The sequence below is a fragment of the Eupeodes corollae genome, chromosome 3 (genome assembly GCF_945859685.1).
Source record: "Eupeodes corollae chromosome 3, idEupCoro1.1, whole genome shotgun sequence".
Lineage (NCBI taxonomy): Eukaryota > Metazoa > Arthropoda > Insecta > Diptera > Syrphidae > Eupeodes > Eupeodes corollae.
The window spans coordinates 38,587,905-38,610,662 of record NC_079149.1 but is presented as its reverse complement, the minus strand read 5'-3'; the positions used below and the strand labels follow the sequence as shown (position 1 = coordinate 38,610,662).

General features: G+C 33.0%; 1 protein-coding gene across 3 annotated transcripts; it reads right to left on the bottom strand.

Annotated features, from left to right (window-relative positions):
• Positions 1-4,090: 4,090 nt before the first annotated feature.
• LOC129950075 (maternal protein exuperantia) lies at positions 4,091-17,064 on the bottom strand. 3 transcript variants are annotated; one of them, XM_056061866.1, is made up of 6 exons: positions 16,174-16,464; positions 15,919-16,045; positions 15,669-15,821; positions 5,517-6,450; positions 5,211-5,458; positions 4,091-4,934 (listed from the first exon to the last, which is right to left on the bottom strand). In XM_056061866.1, the coding sequence occupies exons 2-6, from the start codon at positions 16,021-16,023 to the stop codon at positions 4,926-4,928; spliced, it is 1,449 nt and encodes a 482-aa protein (XP_055917841.1). In that variant the 5' UTR covers positions 16,024-16,045; positions 16,174-16,464; the 3' UTR covers positions 4,091-4,925. The 3 variants fall into 3 exon arrangements, with proteins under 3 accessions (XP_055917841.1, XP_055917840.1, XP_055917839.1); XM_056061865.1 differs by lacking the exon at positions 16,174-16,464 and adding an exon at positions 16,888-17,064 and having other exon boundaries at positions 4,091-5,458; XM_056061864.1 differs by having other exon boundaries at positions 4,091-5,458; positions 16,174-16,473.
• Between the last annotated feature and the right edge of the window lie 5,694 nt (positions 17,065-22,758).

The window sequence follows — 22,758 nt, the reverse complement described above, 5'->3', positions numbered from 1 at the left end:
TTCAAAGATCTCCAGAATTCAGTCAAAACTCACAGCAGCAACAAGACGAAGAAGCATTGAAATCTCCATCTCCAGCAAAATCCTCAAATATAAAAAGAAAGACAATAACAATTGTGATATTGTCACTGGTGGGGGAGTAGATGTGGCAACTCCATCAGTGTCGCAAACATTACCAACACATCAACATGCCACAAAAGTAGCAGCGCCAAAAATAAGAAAGAGAAAACAGATTCTGTTGCCACGACAAATTTATTAGCTCAGTTCAGTGTGCGCCTTCGTAAAGTTTATATTACTTTTCCTTTTAGTAATTTTAATAAAAGATATATTATTTATTAGTCTTCGACTAAATCCTAATTGTTTTATTGGTGTAATAGTCATTACACTAAATATCCTTATATAGGTCTGCCATCTAACGTTTTTTTCAACTAGTGCTTATTTCGTGAATGGTAACACTTGGGTCATGTAGCCGTTAAAGTCAATGACGATCGGACCATGTTGAACGAATTTTTTTTTAACGAATTTAAAAAAAAAGTTATTTGGCGGACCCTATATTTTATTTGTTCTAATTCTTGCCAAGTTTAAATGATTTTATTTATGAAAACAAACAAAATTTATACTTGCAGTTATTTTCAATACGCACAAATGATGTGAGTACATAAATAGTACACAAACTTCCATAAATTAATTTGTGTACCTATTCAGACGAATTGTTTATAAGCACAAATTTGGTGTTTTTGAATGCCACAAACAAATACTAACAAAATGTTGTGTATTTCATTTGTAGTCATCATTTTTTTTTTAATTGGCGAACACTAAAAGGGTTTTGTATACCTTTAATATGCCAAAGACACAGAGTGAGCATTAGGAAAAGAGGGAAGGGTTGGATAGGAGGTCTCGGTGTGCATTGGTTTTAAATTTCTGAACATTGCAATGACAGGGAAAGATAGAGCGTGGCAAGGCATTCCATATTCGCAAAGTACGGCTAAAAAAAGAATCTCTATACTTCATAGTACGGCCAAAGTTGGGCTCAAGGGTAAACTGATGGGCGTTCCTAGAAGCACGGGTATTACGGTTCAATTGTTTAAGGGGAGGAATGCAACTGGCTATTTCACTAGAGCATAGTCCGTTAAAATAACGGTAAGAAAGGGTGAGGCAAGAAACCTTGTGTCGATGTTCGAGGTATGTAAACGAGTTGATGATTTTAATGTCACCAATTATTTTAAAAGCTCTTTTTTGAATACTGTCCAAGAGGCTTAAATAAGTTAGTGGAGCACCAGCCCAGAGATGAGAGTTATATTCAAGTTTCGGACGTATATAGGTTTTGTAGATTGTAGCTAGATCAGAAGGAGAGACAAATTTCTTGCAACGTTTAAAAAAACCTAGACATCTTGCGACATTTTTGGCAACATCGCGTATGTGATCGCTCCATAAAAGGTGGTTACTGATTCACATTCCGAGGATGTCAAGATTTTCCGTTTCGTTGATGCAAATGCCACTCATAGATAGTGGCAAAGAGGGTTTATCTCGCTTTGACGATGTAATGCAGAATTTCGTTTTCAAAGCAACTAATTCCACACGATTTTTTGTGCCCAATTGTACAATGCTGTATAGGTCGGAATTTAATGAGCTAATCATATTTTGCCGTTGCAGTTCCACATCCGAAGAGGAGGGTTGTGAGTCTGGAAACGAATATGAAAAGCTAAGAGTGCTATCGTTAACGAAACAATGTATTGGATCATTTATAAAAATGAGGAAGAGGGTCGGAGACAAAACGGATCCCTGGGGCACACCAGCATTTATTTTATGAGTTTCAGAATTGAATCCTTCCAAAGCAACTTGTATTAAAAGAATCAAGAGAAAATTTCCAATCCAACCAAGAAGAGATTCGTCAATTCCAAAAGCCAGACTTTATCAAATGCTTTTGAAATATCGAGAGGAATAATCTTACTTTCTCGAAAACGGTGTAAAGATTTGTTCCACTGTTCGGTGAGATGAACCATGAGATCACCAGTGGACCTATTCCTACAAAAGCCGTATTGCCGGTCATTAAGAAGCTTCCGTTCCTCAAGATATTTCTTAAGCTGATAATTAATCAACGTTTCCATGCCCTTAGAAAGAAGGGACGTTAGTGCTATCGGTCGGTAATTTGTGGGAGAAGAAGATTCGCCTTTTTTGGGATTTGCTGAACAAATGCAGTTTTTCAACTACTCGGAACGATCCCCGAAGAATAGGATAGATGGAAAAGCTTACGCAGTGTTGAGATCTTTAAGAACTCCCACCACAGTTCGAGTACGAAAAAAGATTGGTCCCATAGAATCGATTACCCGTTCGGGAACTGGGCTAGTTATGACACTATCTGGTAAGGTGGAATTTTCAGGGAACTGCCTTGCAAATAAGTTGGCTTTATCAATAGAAAGGAGTGTCATTGACAACAAGCGTAGGAAGAGGAAGAATTCCTCATGTTTTTTACAAATGAACAAAAATTCCTGCTGCCTTTGGAACATTCCAGTATTTTTCGATGTAATTTTTGGTCATGTAAAAGTACTACTTTGGTTCTTTGAATATAGGCGTTGCAGGCCTTCCAGGCTTGTTTAAATTTTGTCCGGTTTTCCTTAGTTGGGTTATATTCAATTTGTCTTAAAATCGTAGAACATGGTTTTATGTAAGAAAAAATACATTCAGGGTAAAAAACATGAATAAGAGAAAAAACGTGTTTTTCTGATTTTTGGAAATTTTGCATTCAGGCGCTCGAGGTTGGAAAATCTGATTTTTAACTAAGCAAAATTAAAAACAAATAAAACAAGTGACATAAAAATCAATAAGAGTTTTCCAAACACCTGCTGAAATGTGTAATGTAATTTGAAATTTATATTTTACTATTACACTTTTGGACCTAGAGATATCAGCAAAAGCGGTAGCCGATCGAATATGGTAATTTTTGCTATTATGAGGTCGAAAAGATAACCACGGGTAAGTTCATTAATGTAAAAATGCATCAGTAATGCACGTTTTGCGTTCATAAATGTAAGTACACTGTGGTGGAATCGGCTAAGGTGATTGTTGATAAATGACAATCAAAATGATCGAATTTGATCTACATAAGGTGATAGTCAAATTGATACCTAAAAAGCTATCACATACAAATGTGATAGTCGTTTTCAAACAAATTTGTTTATCCCGAATAGAGCTACCAGACGCTTACACAAACGACTGGAAAATTTTCTTAGTTCACTTTGTTTCTTTTAAAAAACACATTCCTGTTGCTTACGACATTCGAATAAAAGCAAGAAAAGTAAGAATTTTATTCAAAATCAGACAATTTGAAACTTTTATTTAGATATTTTATAAGAATCAATTTAAAATTTCACCAAGGCAACACCGAATTTTGACAATTTGAATCTGAAATTGTTCAATCGAATTGAATTGAGTTGAATCATCTTACACAGACGGAATGAAAATGATGGTCAATTTAGCTATCAAAAAATTGATAGTCAACAATCACCTTAGCCGATTCCACCCCTGGTGCTCCTGCAACTTACTTAAGTCTCTTGGATAGTTTTGAACGTAGAGCATTTAGATTGATTGGTGCTATTACCATCCAAGATCATTTACGTCACTTGAACATCCTCGAAATGTTTCTTGTCTCACCCTATTTTACCGTTATTTTAATGGTTTATGCTCTAGAGAAATAGCCAGCTGCATTCCTCCCCTTAAACAGTTCAACCGTAATACTCGCGCTTCTAGGAATGCTCATCAATATACCCTCGAGCCCATCTTCGGTCGTACTGTCAAGTACAACGATTCGTTCTTTAGCCGTACTATGCGAATGTGGAATGCCTTGCCACACTCTGTCTTTCCCAGCTATTGCAATATTCAGGACTTTAAAACCAATGTGCACCGACATCTCCTTTCAACCCCTCTCTCCCTTTCCTAGTGCTTACACTGTGTCTACATAATAAGGGTAATATATCCCTTTTGACATCTATGGTCTCAAGTTTTTTAAGAATAAAATTTATTTATGAATAAATTTTCAAGAAAAAAATGACTTATTTAAGTTTTTTCAAAATGTCAAATAAATTCAAACACAATCTTAGACTCAATTCAACAATTTATTATTTCTAAACAAAATATATTATATATATTATATATGTGTGTATATAAAGAAAAAAAAAACATTTTTTTAATTGATAACAATGGAAAGCAAATGCATATTTGCATTAATTGCACTATTCAAAAAAAAAAATAAAAGATTATAATAACTCAAATTACATCGATCAACAGTAAGAGATGTAAGAATATGATAGTTATGCTAGTTTTTTTAAATCAATAATATTAATATTGCCAGACTACTAGTTGGTTCTATGCGCGTGAGCTATACTTATTTTTAAGTTTTACTATTTACCATTTGTGGCATGTATTCTAATATTTTCCAACAAAAATAATATTTTTGTTTATAATTCATTAATAAGGCATTTTTTTTTGCTACAAAAAGGTTAATTATTCAATAATTCAATAATCCAATGCCCACTAGACTGGACACTAGAAGGACAAACAAAAAAATAGAAACTCATAGAACCATACTTCGAAGGCAGTTTTCCAAATGAAATTTTAGCTGCTAAGTCAAACTAAAACTGCATCATAACGTTTTTTTAATTCATTATTTTTTTTGTTGTTGTTTGTTATTTTTCTTTTCTTCATTTTTGTATATTTTTTTTCTTGTTTTATGGATCTTCTTTCGTTTCCACATAGAATAATTTATGGTTTATCCGAAAGTTACAAATAAACAATTGAAAATTTCATTAACTACGATGACGACGACGATTTGAAACAATTCCATAAGTGGGTGATAAGTTTATCTGTTTGAATTTGATTAGTCCATCAAATTCATGTTTTTAGTTTAAATTTTCCACTTCAGTTTTGTTTTCTTATATTCTCTGCGTTTGAAAGAAGATTTTTGAAAAAAAAAAGTTATTTTGTAATATTGTTTAAAGAACTCCATGGTTATAGTAAAAATACTATCAAAGTATGTAAAATCTGTAATCGATATGTTGGCAATAAATGCAACATCTTTGTGCTGTGTAAAAAAATGTGTTTTTGTTTTATCCTACTTAGTGTTTCTGTGTTTGCTAAAGGCACGTTTTAGTCAGTTGAATTCTTTAACAATGAATTCACTGAGTCTTATTTGTTTACAAATTAGAAACCAAAGGCACCTTGGCGATTTCTGGAACAACTGCAGCAACTGGCGTATAGATGAGTGTGTCTGCAGATGAAAGAGAAGTCGGCGTGTTTGCTACGTTTAAATTATTGTTGGCATTTGTATTGTTACGCGAACGTGGACGCCTGCGTGATCGAGGGGCTTTTCGCGAAGAACCATCTTTTGTTGTGGAGTCAGGCTGTGCCTTATTGTTACCAGAACCATGGTTGGAGTCACCACCAGCTTGATTTTCCTTATTGCGACCTTATAGAATTAAAATAATTTTAGACTTTTATGATGCTGAGCTTCAATCTTTACTTACCCGATCGCCTTGAAGTTCTACGGTTATTTTTTACCAAGGGTTTGATTGTTGTTTTTGCTGGATCATAAAAACTATCAAACAAATCAATCAGATCTGTCTTGTCCTCTTGTTTCAAGTCCTCAATGGCTTGAATGACTTCTGCGAGACCTTCTTTCTGTTTTTCTGTCCAAATTGTATTCAAACTATTCAAGTCATGACCATTTTCAGCCAAAATGATGCGATACTTGACCGCACGCAAACGGTGCTGAAGTGTTGCCTTGAAATAGTTTAAAAACACCGGACGGAAGGAATTCTGACGTTCTAGCATCAAATTTTGACTTTCCAATTCGTCCAGATCACAGGAGATAGGTTGTGCATACTGTGTGATAATGTCATGCATGTTTTCAGCTTCTGAGGCTTTTCCATTGTTATTATGGTTGTTTGTTAGACGAAGTGCGACATTATAAGTCATCTTGGCACGAATACTGGCGCTTCCATCGAATATATCCGATTCACTGTTCGATCGGCGACGATTCCTACGCTGTTTTTTATTTTCTGTTTTTGGTGAAACAGTTGATTCGCCTGAATTATCTGCCTTTGGCGAAGAAGTGGAGCTGACTTGATCCTCATTGTTGTTGTTTTTATCACCAGCTCCTGAGAGGGCTTTTGTGAGTTTTTTCAAACTCAAATACTGTATTGGACTGCCGGCTTCATTTGCTATGGTGACATTTGTTTTGGCTAAATTAAAGCCATTTGCAAATGCCTTTACCGTTTTCTGGAATCTCTCCAGGAGATCGTATTTTTTTAGTGACTCTAGAATCATGTACGGAATGAATTTTCTTTCTTCGTGATAGATCATAATTATGCCATCAGAGTCTGGATTATTTTTGTTCAACATTTCCAGCCAGTTAAGGAAGTCTTTTAAAGCTGCAACCTCTGATTTTGATTTAATAACCTGAGAAAATAAAAGATTTTTAAATTTTATAATTGTCATTCAACCATCAGAAGTTCATTTTATTTGACGTATTTTCGAATTAAGAAGCCTTTTAGGAGGCAAATTAATGCTTGCTTGATTTGTTATAAACTGTTTTTATAACGAATTAAATGAAGGGAAAAGCAATACAATTCCACGCACAGCAGTTTTTGGTTATCAAGTCCTGTTATTTTGTTTGTGCGCTAAAATGTTAACCTAGAGTAATATTTTCTTTTTCATTATAAGGTTATATGAAAACATTTTCTCGTTAGCAGTTTATCCCAAAGCTAGAGGGGTACATAGTATGTATAGCGTTTTGGATTGTTTTAACATTTCAACATTTAAGACTCTATTTTCAAAGCTACAAGAGAGAAGAGATTCTTTTAGAATTCAATAAATTATTAGACATAAGATTCATGTAGGTGGATATTCTAATAATGTTAAGCATAGGGTTTGCGACAATAATTTGTCTTAAACTTGCTTTTATAAGTTCAATAGTTTTAAAAATAGAGGGCAGTTTTAAGAATGCGTGGCTCTCAGCAAATGTGTTGAGAAGGATTTTCTTTTTCGTTCTCGTTAACTTCCGAGAGGGGGTTTTTGTTATCGGTCTTAATGTCTCTAGAATTACGTCCGTACGGTCTTTTTTTCTAAAAAAAATACCACAAGTTGGTACCTAAATGTTAAAATGTTATGTTATCAAAAAGAATGTTTTGAGCATTTCGTAAAGTTCTTACAAAACATAACAAAAACAATAAGAGTGCAAAGTTATCAGTGTGGATCACATCCAAGTCTTTTTTTGGTAATGTTATTATTTCTTCTTAAGCTCAAAGTTAATTTTATGGTAATATAATACAATTTAGAGAATAAAGCTAGGACCAGGGCCGGACAATGCATATGTGCAAATGCACAGGGCGCACAATTATGGGGGCGCATTACCAGGAGAAATAAAATGTAACCTGGTCTTGAGCAAACAAGTATGTGCTACTACTATTTGCCATTTTTTTAACTACAAACATTCTTAAAATAATCTCAAAAAAACATTCTTCACAACTGTCCTAAGTTATCTCTTGAGCACCAACTAGAGATTATGACAACGCAAAATACTTATTCATATTGAATCGTATGGGCTAGAACGTGCAGGTTTTTTATTATTCACCGTGGCCGTACCCCTGTATATGAGTTCTCATTTTTTTTTTTAAGTTAATGACTGTTGTGAAGGCTACTTTTAATGTATATCTAGTCTGGTGCAGAATTCAGATTGTTTGAATTGTTGTTTCGTTTTGTTGGTTAATTAAGATTAAATAAATAGCTATCAGTTTTTAATAGAAGTGACGTAATTTGTGACAAGACAAGACCGGAATGTGGCTGACTCAGTTTATTTTAGACACGCTTGAATTACATGAAATTTTAGTTAGTAACTATCGGAGCCAAAGTTATGATAATGGTTCGAATGTGAAAGGAAAAGAAGTGGGTATTCAGAATTGAATTCGAACCCTGGAACCAAGATCAGTGGTTAATGATGTTTGTATAACTTTTTTTTTCAAGTTCCGTAACGAAGTGGGATATTTATAAGAAAAAAAAATCCAAGTTTTACTTTGAAAACGCTTTTTGAGACTAGATGGGAGAGCAGGTTAGAAGCACTGATGCCTTTAAAAACAAATTTAGAAGAAATACATTGAGCCCTTATAGAAATAGGAAACCAATAGGCAAAAAATATTGCAGAATCGTTAGGAAATACATTTTTTTGATTTTACATTTATTTGCTGCCTGCAAATTTTGGTTTGATGTTTTAGAAAAAATAAATAAAACTAGTAAATATCTGCTAAGTCCGTCAGTTAATCCCATCAACTGGCATAAAAATTTTAGAAAATACTTTTAATTTGAATGCGTTCCGATGAAAAATTTAATGGGTAGGTTTGTTTAATCAACAGAGCGTATAGCTAGTTCCCTAGAAATACAATATACATATGTTTCCTAAAGCTTCATCATTGTGGTTTCAACGGAGAAAAAGACTTTATGCTGATGAATGTCCTGAAACTATATTAGACCCGAAGAAAGTAGATTTTTTTTCAAAATTCTTAATGAAGCCATTCAATCAATTACATTCAAGAGTTAACCATAATATCCCCACTTGTTACACCACAAAGCTCAAGTTTAGATGTGTTAATTTGTTTAAGTCCAAACCTTGAAGAATATATAAAAAAGGGCGCTTTCTACTAGTCTTGCACAAGGCGCAAGATTGCCTGGGCCGGCCCTGGACATTTATATTAATCTGCGAGCACAGAAGGCGTTCTGCTTAGATATTTTGTAAATGTGTATACAAGTATATTTCTCTTTGTTGGTATTGTTTCGTTAATACAAATCCCTTATAAAATTAATTTTACAAAAAATAAAATTTTGAATTATATAAAATACTGAATTTAACTTTGAATTACAATTATTAAAAATTTAGTTAAAAACTTCACCATTGTGAACTACAAATTATTGGTATACATTTCAAATATCCTGACTATCCGGCCATATTTTATTTAAAATTTAAAACGATAGTTCCGCTCTTTTAAGAGCCCCCGCAAACTGCAGACTTTTTGTCGGCCGATAATTTAGTCGGGTTGGGCTGAAAGTGCGCACACCGAGCCAACTAAACAGTTTGGTTGGTGAGCAGGGCGCAGACTATCCAACAGTCGGCCGACTATTTTCGAACTAGTTTGTTACTGACTTTTAAAGCGGTCGCACAATGAAAATATTGTCCAGAAAAATTATTGCTCTCATCCTACTCCGGAGGAGGAAAATCAAGAAGAGATTCCGAGAGTATTGGGTGCATCCCATTCTCAGTGATAGATTAGTTAGTGGACAATTTTACACTATGCATTCCAAATTACTTGATTACCCGAAAAAATTTTCGCCTATTATCGAATGAGCATTACCAGCTTCAATGAACTTGTCAAGTTAATTGAACCAGCAATAGCGAAGGAGGATACACATTTAAGACTTTCTATACCTGTGGAGGAGAGATTGAGCGTAGGGGATGAAGCATTTGGACTGGGCAATCATATACTACGTCCTTATGCAAAAAGAAATTTAAACTACACCAAACGAATTTTCAACTATAGACATACAAGAGCTCGACGAATGGTTGAGTGTACTTTTGGGATCCTTGCTAACAAATGGCGTATATTCCACCGACCAATGGATGTCAATATCGATTTTTGTGTCAAAATAATAAAAGCTTGCTGTGTCCTGCATAATTATGCAAAATTCAAAGATGGAATACATTTTACAGAAACTCTCTACAATTGTCCCATGACAAACTTAACTATAAATGAAGCCAACCGAGGAAGAAATAATATGAATAACGTGCGACGGTACATGTCGTCATACTTTATTTCTCCCGGAGGCGCGATTCCGTGTCAATATTGAACAAAGTGTAATAATTGTAAATAGATAAATAAATAAATAAATAAATAAATACAATTTCACATAAATACTCTAATATTTTTATTTTTACGTTCCTACCTTTGTTTGTTTTTTCCTCGGTGCTAAGCCGATTCCAATCAAGAACAACTGCTTCGCAAACTTCCTCCCACAGTTTTTTTTCACAATCGCGTCGGAGTACTCTTTTAAACCTTTTTTATAAAGCGCAGGTCTTTTCTCGACTTCTTCAATCAACTTTTCGACGGAATTTTCTATAATCAACAATTGTGATTTGGGCGGTGTCATATTCAAAACACAAGCACACGATGCCAAATCACAGAGCGAACTGAACTATCGGCCGACTAAACAATCGTCATGTATGCGCAGGGGTGTATGCGCCAATACTGATTAAACTGTCGGCCGATAGATCGCCGACAGATTAGTTTGAATGTAATTGGGTAGCCTATTAAACTTTTTTATCGGCCGATACTGAATCACTGTAGTGTGCGCATATACATTCCTCTCCATACTGATTAACAAAGCCGACCAAACTATCAGCCGATAAAAAGTCTGCAGTCTGCGGGGGCTCTAAGGCGCATTTTTTTATCCGCATTTTGTGGCTTAAGTTTAACCCTTTTTTTTAATTTTCTAACTTATTTCTTTCAGCTCAAGTAAGAGCTAATTTATAAAATTTGCAGGTATTGTTTTTGCATCACCTTGCCTTGTTAATGAGATCCTAAATAACGACCTACCCATTTTCAGGCCGTGCACCAATAACGATAGTTTTGATGAGTTTTAACCTCATTGCAACTATAGAAAGGGAAACAGTAGCGAAAGACAGACTTCTAAAATAAATGTAATACGACCTTATTCCGAGACGAAACTCTTATTTTACGAGACACTTTGTTTTAACAAAAAATTAGATTTTAGTACTAAAATTTCTTAAAACGACTTAAAATTAGCTGTAAGAATGATAAATGCCGGAAAAGTTAATCAACTTTTTGGATTTTCTAGCGTTGGAATGGAATCGGTTGATAGTTGATTGCCAATTTCTTGATAATCGTTTCGAATATTGCTTTTATTTAATTTTTCTATAAACACGATGAAGACAGTTAAAGTCAAAAGGCGAATGTCAATTTATAGAACGATCGTTTTTGTTTTACTTAGTACCAGCGTCGTATCTCAGTGGAAATTAGTAGTATCAGATTTTAATTAAAGGGAAACTGTTTTTTCGCTACTTGTTAACTTCCCATTGGAAGTTATTGTAATGGGTCCGATTTGTCAAATTGATTTTTTTACATTTATCGACGTTTCAAAAAAAAGATTTTTAGAAAGATGCCTGTGCGTGCGTATATACGTATGTATGTACGTTCGAACGTTTTTTCGTCGTCCATAGCTCAAGAATCAGAAGAGATGTCGATTTCAAATGCATTTTGTTATACAGATAAATATGCAGAAAGATTCAGAAAGGGCACTCAAGAAAATTGCGTGTGGTTTTTTACCATAGCAGTTTAAAAAAAAGGTGAAGATTTTGGTTAACCCTAAATATTTAATGAAACCAAAAACGGTAGGGACTTGAATTACATTTTATATAATATATTGTAACGTGATACAAAAAAATATATTTTTGAAAAAAATCCAAGTAACGTTTTTTTTAAAAATCAAAAGAACTGAAAAAAATATTGATAGTTTTTTTTTATAAAAAATAAAAACATTACTCAAAGTTGGTAAAAATTGAATTTGGACTCAAGTATCTTTTCATAACTTTAAGATATTGGCTTTAAACTACTTTTATCTTTTAAACAATATTGTTGTCAACATACAATACAATATTTAGAAAAATGTAATTGATAGTTTTTTGTTTACAAAAAATAAAAATCTAAAAAAAAACAATACTAACACTTGGTAAAAATTTACTTTCGACTCAAATAGCTTTTCAAAAATTAAAAATATTGTCTTGAAACTTTTCTTATTTCACAGAAAATTCGATATTCAGTAGTTTTTTTTTTTTATAAAAATCCAGTCCGTTTTTTCATGAAAAAATAAAATCTACAAAAAAAATAGTACGCGCATTTAGTAAAAATTGTTGTTCGGTTCTTGATATCTCTCAAATTAATTTCATTCATCCAATTTGTAAAAATTCAACAAATGCTACTAAAATTATTAAAATAAAATAAATATTCTATTAAACAAAACTAGATTTTCAAACTAAACTATTTCTTTATATGGAAAATATTGTTGGTAATTGTAAATTTTTTTTAGAATAATTTAACTGATAACTTTTTCAAACCAATACAAAAATCTACACATTTTTAAGCAAGAGAAATCGACAGACCAGATGGGAAGTTATCAGTGTGGGTCGCATGTCGCATCACAGTCTTTTTTATTTTAATTTCGGAATGAGCTAGAAGGTACGAACAAAATGATTTAAAAATCTCCCTAACTATGAAATCAAGTCTACTTCTGTCAAAATGACAGTTGATCATGCTTTTCCATTCAACTGAAAGCTGATCTTTATTACTTTATGATTTATTTATTTTCTAAACAATTCCATTTTATGTTTTCTGTAAAATATTTGCTTGTTTATTTGAAAAAGAAATGAGTAATTTTTATTTAAAATACAAAACACTACTGGAGATAGACTTGTAGCTTGCCTGAGAAGTTTTTTTTTCTAAAAAATTATGTTTTTTGGTAGTAGAAGTTGATAAAGTAAAGTTCCGGATTTAACTTTATGAAACTTTACCAAATAAACAACTAACTAGTTGTCTTGTCAAAATGAACGTTCAAGTTGACTGTAAATAAGGCCCTTTATGTTGTCTGAACATTCCCATTCTAAGCTAAACGAAAAAATGAAATTTACTTTATCTGACACAAATTCATAGTTTTTAGAATGGATCGCAAAATGTTTGCTTTTTTTTTCTAAATATACACCTGCTAGTTTACTTCCTCAGATATTTTAAAAAATCTGAATACAACTTTCATTTTTATTTTTGAACAAGGTTTTTATGAAAAACTTAAAAATTGAAGGTACACTATGTTTTTGTACCACTGATAACTTTTTACCATCAAAGAAGTCCTCTCTTGGCTCAAAGGAAACGTTATATCTACTACCGTCAACAAGAAATGGAATATCATACATATTATTTGGCAAAACAAATTTATATTAGTAATTTTACACTTAGGTTCACTTCTTGTCATGAATAGGGACAAGTTTTTTTTCGTTTTTTATTTGACGATATTTTTTAAACTCTTGGGTTTTTTGGAAACCCCAAAATGTGGAATTCTATTGCAAAACATACACTGAAATGCAAAAAAAAGTGGTGCAGTCATACTTTTTGATGTGTTGTTATTATTTTGATAATATAAAGCTTTGTTTTTGCAGAGACTATTTTTTCCCGTTTAACTGTATATTAGTGTGTACGTCTGCATATTCTTTTTCGATTTTCCTTAACACATTAGTGCATTAAGTGCATTATATTGAGAAAAGCATAAACTTTATCATTTTTTATAGAGCCATTGAAAGGTACAGAGAGACCATCTTCTGCAACCTGCGGAAAGGCTCAGGTCGCCTCAGAGCAACATCTGCAAGGGATGATCGATATTTGGTGCTTCAAAGACTTCGAGATCGTCACCAAACAGCGGTTGAGCTGTCTCCCAGACATCAATCCGTTAGGGGGAGAGTTATGAATGCTCAAACGGTGGGGAGGCGATTAGTGGAGAGTGGCCTGAGAGCAAGAAAACCTGCTCGTGTACCAAGACTCACGTTACAGCACAAGCGACGTCGGATGGAATTTGCTCAACTTTACCGAGATTGAACCGAGGCCGATTGGGGTAGAGTTCTTTTTACTGATGAGTGCAGGTTTTGTCTGCGCTCAACAGATGGACGTAACAGAGTGTGGAGACGATCAAATGAAAGATACTCTTCGGAAACGGTTGCCCAGCGTGAAAATTTCTGGGGAGGTTCCGTCATGGTGTGGAAATTTCCATGCACCAAAAACCGAGCTGTGCATCGCGGAAGGATCGGTAAACTTCAGTTACTACATCAACAACATTCTGGAGGAATATTTGAGTCCACACCATTTATTTGAGACAATTTCTTGCTAATGCATGACAATGCTAGACCACACAATGCTAGGTACGTCCCCGACTACTTTTAAGAAGTGGATATCGATGTAATGGCTTGGCCTGCGATGAGCCCGAATATAAATCCCATCGAACACGTTTGGGATCTACTGGGAAAAATGGTAAGGAGCCGACTCGCCCTTCCAGAAACACTCAATAGGCTGAGATCTGCCCTAGTGGAGGAAAAGGGGAAATTTGGACGATACAGCTCGAACTGTCAAAAGAATAATTGTGGTTCTTTTTGAGCTCTGATCGTTCAGAGCTTCGAAATCGTTTCTTTTTTAGTTCTGAACATATTCAGAGCGCGCTCTGTGAGCTCAGAATAATATAACAGAGAAAAAGGAGTAAAATGCTGAACACAAACAATTTGATGTTTGAAAGCTGGGAAATTACAAAAAAATCATCGTCAAAACAATAAAAATGTCGCTGTAGTGCAGAAGGAAATATTATCTAAAAAAAAACTAATCGCATTTAGCATTTTTATGAATCAAATTTATTTCAGGCGTCAAATGGACCAACGCTATGACTGTTTTTTTAATTAATTTGATTAAATAAAATTTGAACGCCTTTAAACAGACGGCATTTAAAATCATGACAGTTTAGTGCTCAAGTTGTTTCATAATTAAATTAGAGAGCTCTGAACATACTATGCTCAGAACTCTACTCTACTCTGCTCGCTCAGACTCTGCTCAGAGCTCAACTCTGAACTAAAAAAGAAAAACGCCAAACGTTTATTTGTTTAAGTTACTTCAAAATGTTGCAAAATTTTAAGGTGCGCCACTTTTTTTGTAACTTAGTGTGTGTTGGGTTTAGTTGATAAATACAAGTTTTATGGCAGTTTTCCCGAAGATCATAAAAAGTACCTGTTTTGTTACATGAAAAGAGACAAGATCTAAATTTACGTATTAGTGTGTTTTAAATCAGATAACATTGGAGCTGAATTTTCAAAAAGCTTAAAAATGACAGCAATCACTTAGAAATCGATTGTTCCGCAGTTTTCTGAATTATTTTGTGGACAATGATGTTCTTTTCAACAAGATAATGGATTAATACCAACCGCAAGGACAACAAAAGCCTGGATTCAGGGGCAAATACATTTTAATCCATTCAATAAAACCAGTATTTTCCTAAACTATAAGATTGTTTGTTATTTTTTTTTTACTTGAAAGGGGCTTACGGATACATTTAACAACTCATTTATTTTATACTGGTTAATAGGAAGACACGTTATAACTTGAATGATTTAAAAAGATATAGCAGAGAAGAGCCTTTGATTCATGTGCTATCACATTGGAACAACTACGGACCTGTGTACAACAAAACCAAACCTAACCTATACTTTGATAAAAAAAAGAATGTCTTGCAAACTTTTGAATTTAAAGCCTTTTTACTGATATCAAACTTGAAATCCAAATTTTAATAAAGACAAACCAAATGAGTCCTAAAACTAAAACATGTCAAGTTCAAGCAAAAAACACAAATTTGGTATTTTGTTGAACCGACTCATAAACCGTTATAATTTGAAATCACATGTTTCCTCACACACAACTTGTGCTAACTGTTAATCAACTTTTTTTTCTATGATTTTCATTGTTCACAAGAAATAACAGTTAAGTTTTTCTTTTGCTGTTTGTTCAATTAATAAAATACTTTAAAATAAAACTAACCTTGAAAGTTTGCAATGACTTCAGCATACGATAAAATCCGATTGTAATCACCCGCACTTGATGACGGTTTGTTGCAGCTGGATTAAGATTCATGTACGGCATAATATATTGCTCAAAGTGTGAATTTGGCGTGTAAGCTGCTAACTGGACAATCTATTTATTAAAAAAAATATAAAAACAAAACAAAAACATAAGAATATCAAATCAAACATCTTTTTGATTAGGAACAGAGAAAGAAAAATAATCTTACCTCATCGATAAGCCTTTTGCCGGTTGTGTCGATATCTACGCCTACGAGCGTATATCTTCCATTCGCCAGACTTTTAACGGCATTTGTTTCATCTAAAGAACACATTTTATCGCTGATGCTTAACTGCCTAGAAATATAAAAATAACGGTACAAAATGAAGGATTTAAAAAGAATTTCTTTCATTAGTGAAAAACTAATAAACAATACAGAGCGAAAAAGTCCTGAAAAAAAAGAATTTCTTAGAAACAAAATTACCTTTTTTCCAGCCCAACAAAAATAAAATAAAATTGTTGTAGGTATTAGAAAAAAAACGTTTTTTCCAGATTAATTTTTAAGAGAAGGGCAAAAATTTTATCTCACAAAAGCTTTTGTGTGCACGTGTCGAAAAAATTAGGTGTGCAATCACAAATCCCAGTTTATTATCAGTCCTCGCAGTTTGACCTTAGATTTTCAAATGAGGGCTCTTTGTCGAAGAAAATTTCTTTCTATGAAAATTTCCTCTTTCGCAATCATTAAAAAAATATATTTTCATGGAGACGGAGCTGAGAGGGCCGTTATTTATTATTTATTATATTTTGTTCCTCTCGGCTCGGGGGAAATTTTCTCCCGTCGTGTGTATTTTGTTTTTGCAAAAATAAAAATCAAAAGAAAAATAAATATTCAATTAAAGTGCGCTATGAATCTATGATATGGTGCGACAGGTGGAGTGAATAGGGGGCGGGCATGGATACGCAACGCACAAGTAGTTTTTCTACATGTTTCGTTATTCGTTGCTTTTTGATTTGAACTTTATTGAATCAAAGCGAAATCGACACAAAAATAGTTTTTCATTTCAAATAGGACACAAAATTAATAAAAATATAACGAATGAGTCACTCAACTGCTAAACTGTCTTCAAGGCACCACAGATCCAGATGTGCAAAGACGGACAGACAATTTTGTGGTCAGCAATAAATTTGATTTACTTACGTTTACTCTATGTTATATTCGTATATAACCAAAACCGGTGTTAGATTGAATATGATTTGTATGAGTTTCTTATGAGGAGGTTTTTCTTTTATGGATCAAAAAATTGTGGAAAAAGAAAATTCACATTCACACTTCTGGTTATGATGGGGGAAATAATTTTTATTTTTTTGCAGAAACTGCAGAGGCAGATAGACGAGAAGTCAAGTAGCTTAACTGATAAGACCACTTTATCAGCTGTTGCCAAAAAGCCGCTGTATTGTGTGCAATGACTTCCAGAAATATTACAGGGCTGTCTTCTATGAATATTAATGAGATTACTTTAAGGGAGTTGAAAGTACTTTTATTTTTATATTTTTAAAAGAATGGACTTTTCAAATTTGGTTATAAATGGTTGTATGAATAAAATTAAGTTTACTGCAATTATGCTGCTTTCATTTGTGTTTTCTTTCTTTAGGGGGTATGTGTGTAGTAGAAAGGAATGCAGTGAAAATCTCCTGTGTTGTGTCATAAAGGCACTTTTAATAAAAAGTAAAAATCAAACATAATAAGGCATTTTCATAGTTCTTTGATAAGTTCAAATTTACTCTTTTATAAACTAAACTCCGTATCCGTGGTGTGATTCTTAGTGAGTATGACATGCTAGAGGTCTTGGGCTCAATTGTTGATGGCACCATCAATATTTTTCTCACGGGTACTACATCTTGCGTGGAATTGACAAATACTAGGCTGGGGGCCCACACATGCAACTTTTTCGAAACCAAATAGTTCGATCGTTAGTTGCCAAACACCACGCACATAAGCAGCTCCGAAAATAATCAACAAAATAAACCAATGCACCGGAAACATTTATTCACCTTGACTTAATTTTTCTGTCTCTTGTTTTTTTTTTTATTCAATGATTTAGTTGAATGTCCGTGCACAAACTAATTTAAAGTGTTTTTTTTTTTAAATAAATACAAACAAAAATAATACTGTCACTCAATTTAATATCAATAATTTAAATATTGATGAAGATTTCGGTATTCAACAGCATACGGATATGATTTCATCCAATAAAAACGGAAAACTTCATCTGAACTGCATTGATCTGTTTCATATGGCCGACGATAACTTCTATGAGAGTTTCCGGTTCGTTACGGAAACAGAAGTTTATCATTTACTATATACATATGTCAACATTGAAAACCAACCGTCAAACCTGCAAGTCCCAAAAGTTAATTCAATAACTGTTAAATGTAATCGAACTAACTCTCGAAGAATTTCTTTTTCAGATCCAGGACAATTTTGTTCCCTTGGTTCTTTTAAAATTTTTTGCAGTTACATAAATATTTGTATAAGAGTTAATTGAACTGAATTCCAAGCTAAACGTTTTGTGTTAATGGATAAGTATAATTCAAATGTTCCATTCGTAAAACTTGTATTTTAGTGCTTTCCACTTTTGACTGAGTACTGGACCACGGACATTAGGCCTATTGTGAGTTTCTTGTGAAAAAGATTCCACCCGAAAAAAATCCCTGTTTTCAATTCGTCTATTCTGGGTTCCGGTCGAAAAAAAATGCATTTTCGAAAGATTTCCCTTATTGGGAGCACTCAATTCAGACGGAATGGAATGTCATTTGGCTCTAAAATTTCCAATTATTTTTTGAGATGAACAGATTGAGCTGGAAGAGTTGAAAATTGCAATGATCAGACAAGAAAGAAAAAATTGATAAGTTTAAGTTTATTATATTTATTAACTCAACCTGTGAATTTATTGAAAATGAGTCTGTTAGTTTTAACTTAATCAAATATATGAAGCACAAATGAAATCAAATATAATTTTCAAATAAAATAAATATTTTATTGGTATTTTGCTTTTGAAATCCATTAGTGTATTGGCGATTTGTGTCCGAATGCGTTGTCCTTTAGTAGATAGCAAGAACTTGCTTCTTTTACTGGTTCATTTTAAACTTCGTGTATTATTGGTTTCATTTAACGATAAAGTTTATTTACTTCTGAAATGGATGCAGATATTATGGAGCGCTGCCCAAACGTTGATGATTGCATAGTGCAATTCCCTTGCACCAAGAAAACATCTCCATCTGTTATGTCGAGAAGTTCTGATAGTTCAAGACTAAAAGTGCTTTGCGATAACCCTTCATAGTCCTTACCTACTCCTTTTTGATAGCCACCTTTCGCAAAAAATCGCAAACAAACGGCAAGCTTAACAACGGGTTGTATAGCAAATTTTTGTTTCGTTGGAGGCAAGGTATTTGTAAGGACATCTAGCAGAAACCTAAAAGCTGGTTTGTTGAGCCTGTAATGTTGAAATCTGGAAATAAAGCACCTTTAACAAACACCAAATTTTCATTCTCACAATGGTTCTCACTACTCCAAGACTTAGAATGACCCCTTAAATACCTTCGAATGGCTCGTTCTTCTTCCTCCAGGTCCATTCACAGTGCAATGCTTATAATTATTTTTTCCTTTTATATTTTCTTTTTATTGTAAATTATTAATCTTTTTATTAATTGTTGACGGTGTCAAAACAAAAATGCATTTCACTAGGGTTGTTCGCTTTCTAGACACTAATACTCACATACCAAAAAACGAACAGCGTTGAAAATTGCAAATTGCGCAAATAGATTTTTTTAGTGGTGAGAAATTGATAGGGGATGGTTTTAAAAGTTTCTTGTCGTACGGAGAATTCAGAATTTTAACAGGAAATTGCGTCACTACATAAACTTCATTGCGTTTTTATGTTTAACAAGAAATGTAGAAATGTAAATTCCGGGCGAACAAAAATACTACGGGTGAATGATTTTCCGGGCGAAAATTACAATAAGGCTGAGTATAAATCGGGAATCCATGTCTTTTCCAGCACTGCACAAATTCAACAAATTTTGATCAATGAAGGATAGAGAGGGGGCATAAAAGCCACAAAGCTCTGTTTAGTTGTATAATAAAAGATTTCATCTGCAGTGATTAAATTCATATGAAATGCGGTGAGTCTATCAAAAACAACAACAATATTTGTAATAATGCTTTAAATTAGTTTAGTATGATATTTTCTAATAGGTTTTTAAGATCTTAATAGATTTAAGTGATGCTCTAAAATTATTCCTAACTCATTTGTTTACTTTGGTTTGTTTGTTTTTCAAATTTTTAGATAAATTATTTACCTAAATGCATCTATTTCCTTAAATTTAAGAACCAAATATTTTCCTCCCTAGAGTTTTTTAGTTTTGTTGACACTTTTTGTGTCTTAATACTTCCAAAAGGTTCACGCAAAACAGTATTTGGACAAAATAAGCTTAAAAAAGCAAGAAAATTCTCCATATTAAATTCTGTCATTTTCTGCCTTTTTGCATTTAAATTTTTGAAGCATTCAACAGACAATAATGTTTTAAGAAAATCTAATAAATAAAATTGTCACTTTAGTCCTTGAAGTGTAATTTTCTCTGAGGATGATAAAGCTCTTATCCCATATAAAATTGTAAACGAAATCGAAACCTTTTTATTAGATACTACATATGTAAGTCTTAAATTGTATACAAACGAATAATATTGTAAGCCCTATTGGTAGAATTTTAGATCTTAGTTTTGTGCAAGAAGACCTTGAAATGTGCTTATTTGAATAGGACTTTCCTCTACTGAATAATAGTATACATCATAAAGCATTGCGGTTAGAGTTAAAGTGTATCAATTTTTAAAATACGTATTGTTCTAATCTTGAAGTGGATTATAAATACGATTTTATCAGCATAAATTATTTTTTAAATAATGTAGATTAGAGTTCGATCTTGTGTTTCCAGGACGTCGAAAGAAATTATAATACTTTGCTAAACATAATATATAAATCTTTTTCTTCCTTAATCCCTATTGAACTGATGTAGAGAAATAATAAGCCTGTTTGGTACACAAAAGGTTTAAAAAGGCTAAAAAATGCAATGAGTAAAATGCAATGTATGAGTAACCTCAGTTCAGGTTTCCAAAGTAAATTTTGTCGCTTGAGTCGGGAATATGATTTTTAAAACAAATTCTTGTATAAACAGTATTTTGGTCTTTAGAATCAAACATAAAACGAATTCTAAATGCTTTTGGCAGTATTTGAATTCAAATCCCTTGGTATTTCTAGTTATATGACTTATAAAGGGATTGGTAGTAGGGACCTGAATAATATACATATGTAATATTTTTTCTTCATTTTTTCAGTCGAATTTCATATTAAACTCAGTTCACTCTGAAGTAAACTATGAAATCTCTGCTATAACTGATGTCGGTATCATAATCTTTATCAGAAGAAAAAGTTCTGTCGGCTCTTGGTAAATTGAATAATAGTCTAAGTCTCCCACCCGATAATATTCCTGAAATATTCATTAATTGTAAGTACAACTTATCGAAACCACTCCAAATAATTTTCAATCAGTCTCTTTCAAACTGTGTATTCCTCGATTTTTTTAAACTTTCTTTCATCACACCAATCTTTAAATCTGGCTCTAAGCAATCAAGCAAAAACTATAAACCCATTGCAACTGATTCTTAAAGTTTTTGAATCCTTGGTTAAAACCAAAATGTATAACGCTGTTAAAGCACATATCTCACCCTATCAACATCGTTTTGTCAGTGGAAAATCCACAGCAACAAATCTCACATTATTTACGAACTATTATATCAATGCAGTTGAGAAACGAAGCCAAGTAGATTTTATATACACTGACTTCTCAAAGGCATTCGACAGAGTTAACCATACATTTTTTTTGTTAAAGCTTAGATATTTGGGTTTTCACTCTCAGATGTTAAATTAAATATCAAGAAAATAGAGTGCAATCAGTTAGAGCCGGTCAAATTAAATCGGAATTTATTTTTAATTTCTCAGGAGTATCCCAAGGTAGTACCCTTATTGTTCTTACTTTTTGTTAACGATTTACCTTATGTTGTTTTAGAATCAAGTTGCCTGTCTTTTGCTGATGATTTTAAGATATATCGATCAGTAAATTCGCTCTCTGATTGTATGCCATTTCAAAAAGACTTAGCTTATATATCTAAAGGGTGTATGTTTAATGACCTTGACTTAAATATAAAAAATGTTGTATAATGACATTTTCAAGATGTTTAAGTCCGGTAGTCTTTAACTACTCCATATCTGAGAACGTACTTCAAAGAGTTTCCAATCACAAGGATTTAAGAGTTATTATTGATTCCAGGCTTGATTTCAGAATGCATGTTGACTATATTGTATCTGGAGGCAATTCTATGCTTGGATTTTTTTTTAATTCTAATGAGTTTAATTGTCCTTATATTGTTAAATCGCTTTTTGCCAGCTTTGTTCGTCCTAAATCTCCTTACTACAAAAATGCTTCTAATAAAATTGAAAAAATTCAAAAAAAGATTCACAAAATATTCGCTTCGTAAACTTGAATGGACTTTGCCCTTACCAACATATAAACATCGGTGCGCATTAATTTATATAAAACCTTTAGAAACCAAGAGAATTTATTTCTTGATTGCACTTGCTAGAGATGTAATAACAGGGCACATCGATTGTGCTCCTTTATTTCAAATGTTTATAAAACATACACTAGCGCGTTGTCTTAGGACAAGGGCTAATCAATTTTTCTTCATCACACATCATTCCAGGAAGTTTTTTGAATTTTAGAACTCTATTTCTTGCTAAAAGAAACATAATCAACAATTTTACGGCATAATTTTTTACAAAACATAATTCGTTTACTTTTTTAATGCTGATTGCCTACTGTATTTCAATTTTGAATTACAACTAAAGCATCCGCTGTATTGTAAGTTCCTTCTAATGCTTTAGCTGCCACCTACATCTGTGACAGTGAACTAACTTTATCAGCTGATTTATGTCACTAATTTGTCATTTTTTGA

Excerpts from the sequence above, each read along its gene's own strand:
- LOC129950075 (XM_056061865.1), bottom strand. The coding sequence starts at position 16,023 with ATGTGTTCTTTAGATGAAACAAATGCCGTTAAAAGTCTGGCGAATGGA. Across the intron at positions 15,822-15,918 it reads GCAAAAGGCTTATCGATGAG|ATTGTCCAGTTAGCAGCTTA; the intron begins GTAAGATTATTT and ends TTTAATAAATAG. Across the intron at positions 5,459-5,516 it reads TAGAACTTCAAGGCGATCGG|GTCGCAATAAGGAAAATCAA; the intron begins GTAAGTAAAGAT and ends TAATTCTATAAG.